The sequence below is a fragment of the Megalobrama amblycephala genome, linkage group LG2, assembly GCF_018812025.1.
Source record: "Megalobrama amblycephala isolate DHTTF-2021 linkage group LG2, ASM1881202v1, whole genome shotgun sequence".
NCBI lineage: Eukaryota > Metazoa > Chordata > Actinopteri > Cypriniformes > Xenocyprididae > Megalobrama > Megalobrama amblycephala.
In genome coordinates this window covers 38,828,483-38,845,167 of record NC_063045.1, presented here as the reverse complement: position 1 = coordinate 38,845,167, position 16,685 = coordinate 38,828,483, and the positions used below count along the sequence as shown (strand labels likewise).

Here is a 16,685-nt window from a genome sequence, read left to right as displayed (position 1 = left end):
TTTAATGGTTATCATACAGTTATTAACACAATGGGCTTTGCAGATTTTCTTGTACAAACTAGTACAGCAATGTCACTTGCAACTGAATTAATTTTGTTATGATAAGCTAAAGAGAAGCTATAGCGTTCTACAAATATACTTGGCTTGAGTTGTGTTTAATGTTATAGCTCAAAATGCATAAAACATTTCCTGTAGACTTGTCTCTATTGTAATTAGTTTGTGTTTTTTGCAATGGGACTAGCAGGGGTGTGACTAGGTCCTGGATTTTGGGCTACAGCTCCAAATGTTTCTTCTACAGCCCCAGATCTTATTTTCTGTATTTTTAAAGCTCCAGAAAAAAAAAAAAAAAGGAAAAAAAAAAAACTTTATTATGTTTATATGTTCACTGCAGCAATTTAATTGAAGGAAACTAAATAAATGAAAAAGACAAAGCGAATAAAAACTAAACAAAACAATTCCCCTCTGCTCATGTGACTAGTCCAGATTTGAGGCGCCTCCACACATGGCTAAGCAACAGTATGGGCCAGACATGTTTGAACAATTTACACATCCTCTCAGTAGAAAAGAATGTTATAACCATTGAAGAAGATGCTGTTCTTAACTGTCTCACAAACCTTTATACAAGAAGTTATTTGCCTCAGGCACATAAAAAATGAAGTACAGGTATATCATACTGTTGTCATGGAGTAGGTGGCTGTAATAAAGCACACATAGGAGATACTCAAGGACAATATTAATCCAATACTAAACAGGAGATAATCTAGGAGAACATACAACCACATATCACAAGAAACAAACTGAAATTGAGGACTTATATACACAGACCAAACAAAGAGAGAAACTAACTAGAAACACCTGAATTGAGGACTCTAATCAATATGTAACCATGGAGACAAACAGGTAGGGAAACTGAGAGAACAGAACCAATTAACAAACTAGAAGCAAATGACAAAATTGAACAGACCAGGAAAACTGAACAAAACAGAACAAACACGTGACAGTACACCCCCCTCCTGGAAGGCGCGTATTCACGCCGCAAAAATGCTGCCTTCACATGCTATCATAAATTTGATAATTCACACTTGTAGTCGTGATTACGAGCTCATCGCATTCAAGTTTCGCAATGGGAGGGCGTTCATGTGCAATTTTTACCTAGGATACTCATATTTACAATAATTCCGAGAGCACGTGAAGGCAGCATAAGTCCAACTGGGGAGGGAGGGTGGGCACCCCCTGGCCACCCCCTCAGAAGGCCAGGGTGACTTAGGCAGGACTGGAAACCTGGGTGATACCGGCAAACAGGAAGCCAGGGAGGTGCCGGTAGCTCAGGAAGCCTGCCGGCAGTGCAGTGATGGGCGTTTTAGGGGCGGCCTCCGTGGCTGTGTCTGGGAGAGCGGACGGCTCTGGGATGGCCTCCATGGCCATGTCAGGGAGAGCGGATGGCTCTGGAATGGCCTCCGTGGCCGTGTCATGGAGAGCAGGTGGAAAATTTTCTTGGGAGGGGAAATTTTCTGTCCAGTCTGTGTGCATCCCACACAAACAAAATAGCCATGATGGTTAGCACTGCCTTCTCTGGCTTAGCTCTGGGGCTGGAGTGGACATTGGGCTGAGCTGGAATGGGTTCTGGAGCTGACACTGGAGCAGACTCAGGGGCTGGAGCCGACACTGGAGCTGGAGCCGACACTGGAGCGGACTTGGGGGCTGGAGCCGACACTGGAGTGAACTCGGGGGCTGGAGCCGACACTGGAGCGGACTCGGGGGCTGGAGCCGACACTGGAGTGAACTCGGGGGCTAACTCATGGGTTGGCAATGCAATGGATCGTCTCTTCTTCCTCAGCCTCCTCCTTTGCGCTGGGGTTAAACTGAGTGCTGAGATTTGAGCGGACTCTGTGGTTGGAGTGGACTCTGGAACAGATGTGACTGTCCCAATGTTCAGGGATGTGGAGGGGTGAGAGTGGAGCGCCCATACGCTTTTAGGATGGGACTGGATGAGGGTGGTTATTGTCCTCTTTAACTTCATCAACCAAGAAATTGGAACCATTTAGCCAGAGGACATAATTAATGGTATTGATTAAGGATAAATAACAATGACCAGGAGACAGGAACTGAATTATCTCATCATCCAGTCTCAAAAGCAAGCATTGGGCATAGTATTGCTCCATCTCACCAGATGGGAATATTCCAAAAACTCATCCGCATACTGCTCCAGAGGACGTCCATTCTGTTGGAGGGAGAGGAGATGATCCTCAGCCATCTTTATTGTTGAGTCTTTACAGTGGTCCTGCATTCTGTCATGGAGTAGGTTGCTGTAATAAAGCGCACGACAAAAGAGATACTCAAGAAGACTTTTAATCCAATACTAAACATACCAAACAAGAGATAACCTAGGAAAACATACAACCACATATTACATAGAACTTAAACAATGCAGGACAAGGAACAAACAGAAATTAGGGCTTATATATATAGTGTATATATAGCCTACACAGAGCAAACAAAGGGTGAAACTAACTAGACACACCTGAACTGAGGACTCTAATCAGTATGTAACAAAGGAGACAAACAGGCAGGGAAACTGAGAGAATGGAACCAATTAACAAACTAGAAGCAAAAGACAAAATAGAACAGACCAGGGGCCTCGTGTATCAACCTTGTGTACGCACAAAAACTTTGCGTACGCCAGCTTTCACACTCGCGGTTGGATGTACTAACAGTGAAATTAACGCGAGAATGTGCATTCCTCCACGCCAATTTCATGTCTTGGGTACGTACATTTCTCATTGTTTTTGTCCGTTGGCGACTCTTACAGGCAATGAAGTGAAGTTGCAAACATTACACAACAAATTGTTCTACAAGTCTATTGCACCACCACCTGTGGGAAGCATTGCTATTAATTTGCAATTTATAAAATAATTGACATATATTGTCACACCAGCCTTATGGGAATATTCTATCAATTATGCAATTAAGTAAGAACATATAAAAGCATGTGCAAATTGATACAACCCTTAGTCTATGGCAATGGCAGCTTTGGCCTTATTAGAGGACATTGCTAATGGCAGAATCCAAAGAGAACAAGTTTTTAGGGATTTTCTGGCCCAGGATGATGACTGGCTTATCAGCCATTTCCGATTTAACCTCTTGGAGCTCTGTGCTGAGTTGGGTCCGAATCTAGAGAGAGAGACAGCAAGGAGCCACGCAATACCCGTTCCCTTACAGTTGCTGACAACACTTGGTTTCCTGGCAACTGGTTCTTTCCAAAGGGAACTGGCAGACCGTTCAGGAATAAGCCAGTCGTCTTTGAGCCGCGCAATGCCAGCGGTATGCGATCATCCGATGTCTACCAGATATATAAGGTTTCCATATGATGCAGTTGACCAGCCAAACATTAAAATGTAATTTGCAGCGTTAGCCGGTTTTCCTAATGTAATCAGAGCGATCGACTGCACACACATTGCTATAAAGGCGCCATCTGAAGAAGAATTTGCATATGTGAATCAGAAACATTTCCATTCAATAAATGTGCAGATAATATGTGATGCACAAATGCGCCTAACAAATATTGTGGCAATATGGCCTGGGTCAACCCATGATTCATACATCATTACAAACAGCATGGTTGGGATGAGGCTCCAAGCTGGCAGGGTGCGCAATGGGTGGCTTCTTGGTGAGTGATGCATTTAAAGTTTTGGTTCTATCTAATTGTATGTTTTTATTATTTTTATTTGCATTTAATTATTCAACAACCCTTCAAGAGACCGCGGTTATCCACTAAAGACGTGGCTGTTAACCCCCCTCACCAACCCACAAACTGACCGAGAGCGCAGATACAATGATGCCCATTCTTGCACTTGGTCAGTTGTAGAGCGGGTGATTGGGCAGCTGAAATGTCGGTGGTGCTGCCTTGACAGGACTGGGGGGATGCTGTTATACCACCCTGACAAGGTGTGCCGCATTGTGCTGGCCTGTGGTGTGCTGCACAATGTCGCGCACAGGCATGGCATACCACTTGGTGAGGTGGCAGCACCGCCAGATGACCCTGACCCAGGACCAATATATGTGCAGCCCAACCAACAAGCCATTCAGGCTTAAGTATTTAGCATTTTTAGTATTTTATTTAAGTATTTAGACACATTTCCTTAACATTTGGAGATAAAGGCATTAATGAAGGCATTCAACCATCATACTATATCTATGCTTATTACAGTACTTTCTAACTTACAATTTTAATAATTTAAGCGTTGGACTATTGTAGGTGCCATTTCTGTGGTCATCTAAAAGTAATTGTTCAGTTTAATGACTTGTGAAATGTGAGTTTGTCCATCCAGGCCAACATTTAATCTCATTCATGCCAACATTAAGTCAACACTATCATTAAAAACAAGCTCATTAGTTTCACCGCAAAAAGACCTTAAATGTACTTGTTAAAAAAGCAATTTAATGTTGCATTGATGAATAGGTGCAATGTGAAGAATTTGCATACTGTTAAAATAATTCTTTTCAAACTGAAAATACTGCAGAACATGGTAATTAGCACATGATAACTGTAATTTATTAAATATGACATTCATGAGCCTACAACAGAGGTCACAAAAGATAATTGTGTAGTAAATTGTATGCCGCTTTTTACAAAGCATTTCAAAAATCTTATTGTAAAGATTTAGTTTAAAATTTGAATTTACAATAGTAGTTTTACATTATTTATTTGACATAGAAATAGTATTCAGACCGTATAGGGCAGGGGTAGGCAAGTTCGGTCCTGGAGAGCTGCTGTCCTGCAGAGTTTAGCTCCAACCCTGAAAAAAAAACCTTCAGCTGCCTATAGCCTTAGTAATCCTGAAGAGCTTGATTTCCTTGTTCAGGTGTGTTTGATTAAGGTTGGAGCTAAACTCAGCAGGACAGCGGCTCTCTAGGACCGAACTTGCCTACCCCTGGTACAGGGCCAGGCCATTACTATATTGTAACAGCATTGTACTGTAGAATCACAATGATTACTTTATCTGCTTTTCCCAGCATGCACTGTGGCATATATTATGCCTTTTTCTTTATTATTTGAACATTAATCACCTAAATGGTGACTTAACAAAAAAAAAAATCTTTATTTTTTTGTTTTTGTTTTTTTACAGTGTTGGCTGAGTTTGGTCAACAATTAAAAAATGTAACTTATGGCTTTCTGCCAGTTTTATGAGACACTTTATTGGCATGTAGTTGCTCAGTATAAATATAAACATGAATACAAACATCTGAAGAACTTGCTGAAGAGGAAAAGCACTTAGGGAATGGGGTAAATGGGTGGGATATGGAGGGGCCCTACAAAACATTTAAATGTACACTTAAATGTACTGTTAAAAGTCTCTTAATGTTTCACAGATTTTTTTCTTTCTTCACATTTCATACTTTGCTAAAAACAGTTTATGGTTGGTATTAAAACCATTTTTGCCTTACTCATTGACAAAAACATCTTTGCTCATTATGTAATACTCTCTGTCCCTGTCCATGTCTAGTGTTACTTGGTTTTCAAAACCAGCTCCACAAAATGTCAATCATTGTAAGAAATATTTGCTGTTGGATTGCTGTTCAGTTCCCTAAAGACCACATACTGTATGTAGAACCTGAATCAGGATCCAGCTTGTCAGGCTAAGTATGTACAGTACGCAATTTTATCATATACATGTCAACACATACATCAAACATGCATACACCATTAAACCTCTGCCAAAGGCAACACATCATAATGGTGTATGTAGTAAATGTAGACATTCAGTCTAGGGTGTTAGGGTGTTTTTTTTTGTTGTTTTTTTTCTGGCCAGCCCTGATTTCATAGGTTATCATAGTTTTTACTAGTTTTATATTAAGATTTTGCTAAAGACACATTTTCAATGTGTTTCACACATTTGCATGCTTCAAATAGATTTTAAGAATGGAATGAAGCCTAACCTTACTCTTACTTCCATATAAACATTTTTACAACCAGAAAGGTTCCTCTATTATTGAATTCTATTCATTTTTATCTTCAAAAAGCATTTACTGCATCATTTGCATTTCAGGCATCTGGTACATTCGTATCCAGAGTACAAAAATAATAATCCTCTTGTAGTCAACGTACAGAAAGCATCCATATATCCGATTTACTTGTTCAGCTTTAGGTTGCAGGTGTTCGTCCAGGCTGAAATGTCTGGCAGACACAGGAGGATGTGTTTTACTGACTTATTTATCATCCAAGTGAAATGTAAAATTTACACACCAGTGGCTTGTTGGTGTAGTGCCATTAAAAATAAATATTTCATTATCTATTCTTTCCATATTTTGCGCAGCAGGTGGGACATGAACCAGTCATGACTTTTTTGTGGGTATGACCTCAATAATAAATGTGTACCATTTACATATACTGAATACTGTTATATAACATTTTGACATCAGAAAAAAAGAGAAAATCAATTTTTCAACAGATACTCTAGGAAATATCTCACTTCCACAATATATCAATGACAGGAATATTGAACCTGCATAAGCTGGACGTGCATGCAATATGAATATCTCCACATCTCCACTGAGCATTTACTTTGCACGAAAGTAATACACAAATAATGTTTTTCAATTTGTCAGGGTTAAAAAATACATATATTATGTTTATCATAATTATGGTAAGATGAGTCATTCTTTTTTCCAACAGAGTCAAATGCACCATATGCTAAATGTGGAACAGCCTGGGGCTTGGTTTTCAGTGTGGGTTCTCTTCAGGCACAAGAAGTCTCAATATTTAATTGTGCTATAACACGGTGTACAAATTGTACAGCCAAAATTTGATCCACAAACTTTCAGTTTTAAGTTGAGAAATCCATTCATATATTTATAACTGTGAGTTGTCTTTGCCTTACCAAATGAGGAATTTCCCTGAAGAGGTATATATATGTCTCTTCGATGCTAGGAATGAATGTAAGCATGACTGGTAGTAACAGGAAGAATCCATTCAGAAAGTATATATTTGTCACATTGAGTTTGACTGTGATCTGTTTTTCTGTTCTGGCCTGAGTTTCATTGTTATGCCACCTTCACGTGCTCTCGGAATTATTGTAAATATGAGTTTCCTAGGTAAAAATTGCACATGAACGCTCTCCCATTTTGAAGCTTTGATGCAATGAGGTTGTAATCACGACTTCAGAAGTGGGAATTATCAAATTCCCTTTAGCACATGAAGGCAGCATTAATCTGTCTTGCGTGTTAATTAGTTCATTTCATCTTCCGTTCCCTATCTGTTTGCCTCCAAGGTTACTAATTGATTAGTCAGTTTCTCCTTCTTTTTGCTCTATTTAAGCCTTCTGTTTCAGTTAGTTCCTTGGCTTGCTTTGGTAATGTCTACATGTAACATTGTTTGTGATTCTCTTGGGAATTCTCTTGTATTTTGTTTGTCTTCTTCATTGTGCGTTTCTCCATGGCCACTAACCGTAACAATATTCATGTATTTTTTCTGGTAAGGAAATATACAGCAACATCATAAGATGTTTGTTTTTGACAAATGTTGCTGTTTTAAACATGTCAAGTCCACTGGTTTATTTTTAATGTGGTAGGCTATTCTTCTATAGCAGAGTGAACAAATGTTTTAATAGATGTGGTCATACCAGTACATGCAATAAAAGTCCAATTAAACAAAACTGTAAACGTTCATTTTTTCATAAGAGGAAAAAGATTATCAGTAAAAGTCCTAGTTAATGAATTTACCACCAGAGAGACAACGTATTAAGAATAGAAGTCATAAATTTCATATCAGAATGCCAATGGAACAACTGAGAAAAATGGAAATTTCCAAGAGAATGAGACCTCAAGAGAGCTTTAAAAAGTTATGATCTCTTGTTGAACACATACACAAATGTGCACTATTACTTCATAGCTTCATAATTTTATGACTTATTATATAGTATCCTGACCTCCAATTCAGATTGTTTATAGACTATGATTATGTATTAAAGCTCAAATAGAACTTGCAGAACTGCATGCTTGTTTTCAACAAGAAAATATTGTGTAGCGGGGCGATTTTATTGAAAGAAAAAATCTTCATATTGTTCCTTATAATTTTGTATAAAGTGAATAAAACATGCTTTTAGACAATTCATTTTATATTATTATTTGTAAATTATGTATGCAACAAAATGTAATGCATATTTACACATCACTGTTATGTTTATGATTTATGAGTTCAAAAACAATGTTTGTAATTTATTATATTTATAATTTGCACAGCTTTTGTATATTTTAAGTAAATTAAAACCAAGCTCCAATGCCCAAGGATTAGGATTAAATTTCTGTATCCAAGAATAGGATGTGCCAGGGAAAGCTTCAAATAAGTGAAGGGAACATACAAAAAAGTTCTGCCCTTATAAAATATGTTTTTCGAGAACCTCAAAGACTTGACAAAACAAATGAGCAAATATATAAAAATGTGTTCATGACCATTATGTGGAAATATGTCCCATTATTTCTAGGAATTTAGAAAAAGATGTAAACAAACCTAAATTCCTCCCACACAAATCTCGTTTTACAGTGACTAACAGGAGAGGTCAGGCGTGCAGAAACTAACTGTGGCTGTTCATTAGTAATGTTTACTAAGTCAAGCGTCATTGAGGAGTCACAGCTTATTGAGGAAAAGTGTGCCAACACTTTTCTACACAAACATTTTTTTTTTTTTTTTTTTTTTGCCTGTTGTATGATAAAACAGACAAAAATACCACAGACATACATTGAAAAGGTCAAAGCCTAGAGACCACTTTGTGTAGAAGTCTGTTATAATGTTGTCTTTATTCAGGAATAACATGGGGAAAAAGCCAGCAAAAAGCCTCTTTTCTTGGGCAGTGTGTGGGAGAAGGGTGTTCATCGAGAAAAGTCTGTTGCGGTCGACAGTAAATCCTCCACGGCTATAGCTGCTGGAGCCCCACACCACACAAATCAGTTCCATGGGCTCCCTAAACCTCTGGCACAGCAGTCTGTTTACTTTGGGAGCAGTTTTCTGTCTGAGAGAATACTTGTTTCACAATGCTGAAACTTTAAAGACAACTGGCACACTGAAAGGAATTTTGTGTATGTGCGACATACACTTTGGCTGCTTGTTACATAACTGTTTAGTTGATTTGTGCTGCTTAAAATGTGTTGCCTATGGCAAGAGATGTTCTAGAGGAACATCTATCTATCCGTATCTATTTTATATACAGTAGCATCCATAAGTGATGTCCGACTTAAGGAAATTGAGTTCTTCACCCTTTAATCGAATATCATTAAAAATGTTGATAGAGATTTTGTAAACACATTGCGTAGTTTTGCTTGGAGTCAGTTGTTTTATTTGTAACGGAATGAAACATGCTAAACTATGCAGACGTAAATTTTTTTCCAAGCTGTCATTCAAAGAAATTATGAACACATGCAAAAACAGCAGGAGAGCAGTGATGTATGAACTGATTTGGTGACAGTACAGTGTGTTACAGTGAAGTTATTGAGTATTTTTCATAATATAATATGAGCAAAAGGGTTTTGGGTTTTGCACTTTTCAGACGGTCCCTTCAGACGTGTATCTCCGCCGCCTGCTCATAGAGACCAATTTATTATAAATCACATTTGATGAAAATTGGGTTGTTGTAGCTTGTTGTCTTGGAAGTAGCTGCATTTGTGTTTTAACAACGTTTAGCTCGCGAGTTATTAATCCGGGAAGCTCGAATCTGTGAATATATTGCCAACTTTACTGAACTGCTTGACATAAGCACTGACTACATTTCTTTATATTTGAGTCCAACAAGTTCAAACTCTATGAGCTGCGCATTATTTGTGTGCATTATTAACGTATGTTACTAACTGAAACACTACTGCCAGCCAGCGGGACATTAAAGAGGAAGTGTTTGTCCAAGTTCACAGCAAGGGAACAATTATAACTTTGCGAGGGTTATTGGGAACGCAAAAGTTTTGCGTGGGAATGCAAATATCTTTGCGAGGGAGCGCAAAAGTTTCTCGGGGGAACGCAAAAGATTTGAAAAAAAAAAATTCCTCCCATCCCAAATTTTTTTTCCACCAGCACTTAAAATTTCCTTCCCTCCTAATTTTTTTTTCCACCACCATGTCCCTTTAGGGGCTCTGTAGGCTATTTGCCTAGTAATAGGCAATAACATTTTTAGTTTTAAGCAAGTTTTGATATATTCATAAAATATTTGTGTTCTCTCTTTATTATCACAGGTAGTCTAATAAATTTGGCACTGTATGTTTTCATAGCATTCAATTGGCACATTTGTTTGAAGTACATTGGGCAGGATGTGCAATAATGTGTTTTTTGTCCCCCAAAAAAATAAATAAATAAAATTATTTTTATCCGATTAATCGATCAGAAAAATAATCGGCCAACTAATTGATTATCAAAATAATCGTTAGTTGCAGCCCTAACTGATTATACTGTAGTCACTGTATGTTTTATCTTGTGAGCTTTTTATTTTTCTAAGCATTTTTTTTTTTTTTTTTTTTTTGCAAAGCAAAACAAAACCTGTAGCTGTAGTTTTGCCATATAATTATGTCATATAAATTAACAAAGTTTAGTGTTTTTTTCTTTTCTCATATTTAAAATATTTATACAATAATGTCCTTATATTTTGATGGTTTAATCGAACTTGTAGGATCATTAAAAACAGATATCTTTATTAAAAACAAATGTACTTTATATACACGTATTAGCAGAATTCTGACCACATGTAAAATAATGTATTGTGTTTAATTGCATTTTATAGTGGAAATTACATTTCAAACATTTTATATAAAATTGTCAATTTCTCAGACTTGTTTCTTGTATTTTGAGTGTCCTAAATACAATTAAATGAAATTTTCATTTACATAATTTGATAAAATTATAGCTTAATTGGTAAATGACACAATAAAATATTACTGTTCAAGTCATTTTCCTTTGTTATATACATAAGCTTTATTTCAAGCTCACACAAGCAAATATGCTTGTGGTGAAAATGGAAGTCTGGGTATAACAATAAAATCTGTAAAAGGCATTTGAACCTTCAGCTAATAAAAAAAAAAAAATGTTTGTTTTAAAAAAAATCATCCCCTGGACATAAAATTAATAAAATTATATGATAACACTTTGACTGAAAAATGTATAAACTGCAAAATATAGTATTTTGTTCTCCACTTGGCTTTAATGACAGCAGCACTAAAATCCTGATGATCAATGCTACCCTGCAAGAATTTTTTTCCAAAAGCGGACTATTTGTCACAAATTTGAACAGAATACAAAATATTATTTAAAAAATCATAATGGATGGGCTTAAAACTGTTGTTTTTGCTAGCTGCTTTTATATTCATGTTTAAAAGTCAGATCACGCATAGGCGTACACCCGGAAATCTATTCCATATACAGTACAGTCCAAAAGTTTGGAACCACTAAGATTTTTAATGTTTTTAAAAGAAGTTTCGTCTGCTCACCAAGGCTACATTTATTTAATTAAAAATACAGTAAAAAACAGTAATATTGTGAAATATTATTACAATTTAAAATAACTGTGTACTATTTAAATATATTTGACAAAGTAATTTATTCCTGTGATGCAAAGCTGAATTTTCAGCATCGATACTCCAGTCTTCAGTGTCACATGATCCTTCAGAAATCATTCTAATATGCTGATTTGCCGCTCAATAAACATTTATGATTATTTTCAATGTTGAAAATCTGAAATACAAAGCTTCTGTAACATTATACACTACCGTTCAAAAGTTTGGGGTCAGTAAGAATTTTTATTTTTATTTTTTTGAAAAGAAATTAAAGAAATGAATACTTTTATTCAGCAAGGATGCATTAAATCAATCAAAAGTGGCAGTGAAGACATTTATAATGTTACAAAAGATTAGATTTCAGATAAACACTGTTCTTTTGAACTTTCTATTCATCAAATAATCCTGAAAAAAAATATTGTACACAAATATTTTGTACAACTGTACACATTAAATGTTTCTTGAGCAGCAGATCAGCATATTAGAATGATTTCTGAAGGATCATGTGACACTGAAGACTGGAGTAATGATGCTGAAAATTCAGCTTTGCCATCACAGGAATAAATTACTTTGTCAAATATATTCAAATAAAAAACAGTTATTTTAAATTGTAATAATATTTCACAATATTACTGTTTTTTACTGTATTTTTAATTAAATAAATGTAGCCTTGGTGAGCAGACGAAACTTCTTTTAAAAACATTAAAAATCTTAGTGGTTCCAAACTTTTGGACTGTACTGTATACATTAAAAAATTCCTTGCTACTGTTAAACTTGCTTTGAAAAATATAGTCTGTCCTCTGTGGGCCAAACATCTCTAAAAAGAAATGAACAAACAATAGCAGACCACAGAAATGTAAATAATAGTGGTCAATACGTTTTCGGTCCATTTAGACATCTACTGTAAGATTTTTCACAAATTCTCAATTATATGTCCAATCGAAACATTTATGTCACACTTTACCCAAAGAGTCAAACGTACTGTCATCTGCAAACCTACTGTATATGATTTATAGGCATCACCCTGACCCAAAGTGTACCCATCATTCCTGCATCCTGTCCTTTCTCTAAACGCTGCAAGTGGGTAAAGCTGTAGCATAAGCTTCCTGGAAGCTGCATGTGGTGTTGGTTTGTCGCCGCCAACGCTCACCCATTACTGGGCCTCTTCAAAGGTAATTACAGAGTCACACGGAGGCTGCGAGATCGGCATAAGTTCAGCCTTCTCTGAGGAGGAAGTAGCCTTACATGGTCATGATTGGGGCGACGCCCATTGTGTTGACCTGTTCAGACACAGGCCACCGTGCCAGACATCACAGCCACATGCTGGTGATGTTTTAAGAAAGGTCAAGAACGTGTGGTGTTTTCAAGGAGTGTGGTCTGTCTATGTGTTTGTCTATTTTTGGTAGCAAGTCCTCCTCTGCACTCTTTTTTCCTAAAACATCTAACATGTTTTTTCATGGGTCTGTGTTTCATTTTAGCGAGCATAAACACAAAACTGAACATATCTTCATTGATTTGGTTTTAAACTAAGATTGAAAAGTCTTTTTTTTTCTTTAATCAACTAAACATAATGGTTACTGGCGTTGTTGAGTCTTACGATGGCAGGCTTCTTTAAAACAAAAAGATGTGATCACAATTCTTTGTCAAATGAGCCAAACCCCCTGTTTCAAACAGGCTGGGGTGCATTTCCCAAAAGCATCGTTAGCCAACTAACATTGCAAGTTCTGTCGTTACAAACATAGTTCAACGATTTGGTGTTTCCCGTGGTGCTACTTGTGTGGTTGGAACGACAGTTCTCGAGCTGTGGTTAGAAGCATAGTTTCTTGTTTTTATAACATGTGGACTTAATAAATCATTATCTTGAGCAAAATAAGCAAGCTGACATTAAGTACAATGTATATCTTTTATTTCGAAAATATACAAATGTCTTTTACATATTTTAGTTTGTCAAGAGATTTTAAGCACCAATTTTGAAGAGTGTGCATGTGCTTATGTTCTGTAGTACGTAAGGACAAGCATATGATTGAATCTGGAAATAAAGCAAAATAACTGAGAAAAATGAGAATTAGTCCTCAGATGCCATGTCCATAATTTATAGCAAAAAATCTAGCATGGCTGAAAACAGGTCATTGGGAGACACTGCTTATGATTGGGATTAAAAAAAAAGTAGTGGGTGGATTTTTATCATTATAGGGTGGTTGTGTACACACACTGCCAACACACATTTATGCCCAAACACCATGCAAAACAGGTCCCCTTTAAGCAGCGAGTTACATCGATGTATGGGAAATGCACCCCTGTTTGGCTCAGGTCTTCGTCTGTCATTGATGTTGTTTAGTGTAGGCTTGTAGTGCTATTCTCTATTGATTCTCCTGTTCTTGTTTTTGTTTTGTTTCATTAATTTAAATAAACTGCTGCAAACTGGAAAAATAGATATATTTTGTTGTCATTTGTGAGGAAAATGCTTAGTATAGAATTGCTCACATTCAGATTTTAATAAAGTATAATGAGGCTTGTTGCTTGTTGGTACAAATCAATGCAATGACTCACTCATGACCAATTTTAGATCTAATTTCTAGGTATTTTTTGCATGTTTCTGCTGTTAATTTTTAAATGTTATTTTTATTTATTTATTTATTTATTTATTTATTTATTTATTTATTTATTTATTTATTTATTTATTTATTTATTTTAAGATTTATTTATTTATTTTAGGGATGCACCGATACCATTTTTTAAGGACCGAGTACGAGTACTGATACTTTTTTTCTAGTACTCGCCAATACCAATACCTATACCGATACCTATACATAATTGTTAATATAATTGTTGTTATATAAAAAGAAATTTACAAACAAATTACAAACAATACAACAAACACTATAGAGATACAAATTAAATGAAACTTGTTTTTCAGATACAGTAGGTTTATTTACCATGTATACATTTATTTAAAAGAAGCTTATGGCCCAGTTTCACAGACAGGACTTAGATTAAAGGATTAGTTCACTTTCAAATAAAATTTTCCTGATAATTTACTCACCCGCATGTCATCCAAGATGTTCATGTCTTTCTTTCTTCAGTCGAAAAAAATGAAGGTTTTTGATGAAAACATTCCAGGATTATTCTCCTTATAATGGACTTCAATGGCCTCCAGACGAAAACCGCACTTTCGTATTCTTCAAAAAGCTTACGCTGTATGTCCTACGCCTTCCTATTCTACTTACAGAAAAAATGGAACTGGTGCTGTGTTTATTCCGTAAGTTGAATAGGGAAGGAGTAGAACATACAGCGTAAGCTTTTTGAAGAATACGAAAGTGCGGTTTTGGTGGAACCACTTGGAAGACAATCATTTGTTTATATAAAGCATATACATTTAAATTTTTTTCGAAAATGACCGATCATTTCGCTAGATAAGACCCTTATTCCTCGTCTGGTATCGTTTAAAGCCCTTTGAAGCTGCACTGAAACTAATTTTGACCTTCAACAGTGGAGTCCATTGAAGTCCACTATAAGGAGAATAATCCTGGAATGTTTTCCTCAAAAACCTTAATTTACTTTCGACTGAAGAAAGAAGGACATGGACATCTTGGATGACATGGGGGTGAGTAAATTATCAGGAAATTTTTATTTGAAAGTGAACTAATCCTTTAAGCCAGGATTAGGGTTTAGTTCAATAAGGGTATTTAAGTAGCTTTTATAAACATGCCTTAGAAAAAAAAACATTACTGGTGTGCATCTTAAGACAAAACAATGGCTCTGACATATTTTAAGATATGTCAGTGCAAGTTGCTTTCAGTTAAAACAGCTCAAACATGCATTTTAGTCTAGGACTAGCTTAAAGGGTTAGTTCACCCAAAAATGAAAATTCTGTCATTTATCACTCACCCTCATGTCGTTCCACACCCGTAAGACCTTCGTTCATCTTCAGAACACAAATTAAGATATTTTAGTTGAAATCCGATGGCTCCATGAGGCCTCCATAGGGAGCAATGACACTTCCTCTCTCAAGATCCATAAAGGTACTAAAAACATATTTAAATCGGTTCATGTGAGTACAGTGGTTCAATATTAATATTATAAAGCGACGAGAATATTTTTGGAGCGACTTATTTAGTGATGGCCGATTTCAAAACACTGCTTCAGGAAGCTTCGGAGCACAAATGAATCACAAATGAATTTTTGGGTAAACTAACCCTTTAAGCCTTGTCTGTGAAACAGGGGGAAATTTTGTTGCCTACTGGAGTAAATATGTAATATCACTGTGAAACGAGTCATTGGGATAAATCAAAATTTCCACCACTAAATTTTCATTTCTCATCTACTTTCAAGGCATTTGGCATCTCAAACAGATGTCAGGTCAGTTTTAACAGAATACTAGGCTTACGTTGTTCACTCTTACATGTCTGTATACAGAAAATGTCTGAGGTTACAGCTGTAACCATGGAGATGGGGAACGAAACTGTCTGAATCAACACTTTGGGGAATGCCACTAGTGTAACTGATGTCTGAAGCACTGTACACATGACAATTTCATTGGCCGACGACAGCCCATGACGTCACTACCAGAGCACCCTTTAGTATAAGAGGGCGCCTACAATAGACTTCACCAACTACTTTGTCTGAAGAAGACGTGCAGGCAGGACTGAGGCATGGCAGCAAGACAAAGTGTCTTATTTCCCTTGTCAGGGAACCATGGTTATAGTTGTAATTGGAGACATTGCCTTTTGAAGTGGAACTCAACACTGTGTCTGGATTGATGCTATGGGAAACAAATAACCACTCCACCATGCTGAGGGAATGCCTGCCTCATTTGCTGTGCCTATGCACAACCACAGTGGGCATAGCATTATTGACTCTATGGACTTGTATAGCCGGAGTCAGAAGCATCAATCATACAGGGTGCATCCTCATACTCAGACCGTTAAGTGGTAATATTCCCTCGACCATTACCCAAGCTCATTTGCCCAATGACAGGAAAGTCCTGACCTTTTTTAACATTCCCCTCTTCCTTGTGGGCCCAGCCTCAGCCACATATGGCCCAGGAGCAGAGCTCTAAGTTTTAGCTATGTGAGCTTCTTTAGCTTGACACTGATATTCAGGAATTCTGACCCAAGAATACCATTTCAATACACTACCCTGGCCTACCGCTACCAGTAGAG

At 36.8% G+C, this 16,685-nt stretch overlaps 1 protein-coding gene across 1 annotated transcript; it reads right to left on the bottom strand.

Annotated features, from left to right (window-relative positions):
* On the bottom strand, positions 1 to 15,471 carry LOC125258211 (nematocyst expressed protein 3-like). The gene is made up of 2 exons (XM_048175105.1): positions 15,412 to 15,471; positions 1 to 2,306 (listed from the first exon to the last, which is right to left on the bottom strand). The coding sequence occupies exon 2, from the start codon at positions 2,039 to 2,041 to the stop codon at positions 1,469 to 1,471; it is 573 nt and encodes a 190-aa protein (XP_048031062.1). The 5' UTR covers positions 2,042 to 2,306; positions 15,412 to 15,471; the 3' UTR covers positions 1 to 1,468.
* Positions 15,472 to 16,685: the final 1,214 nt, after the last annotated feature.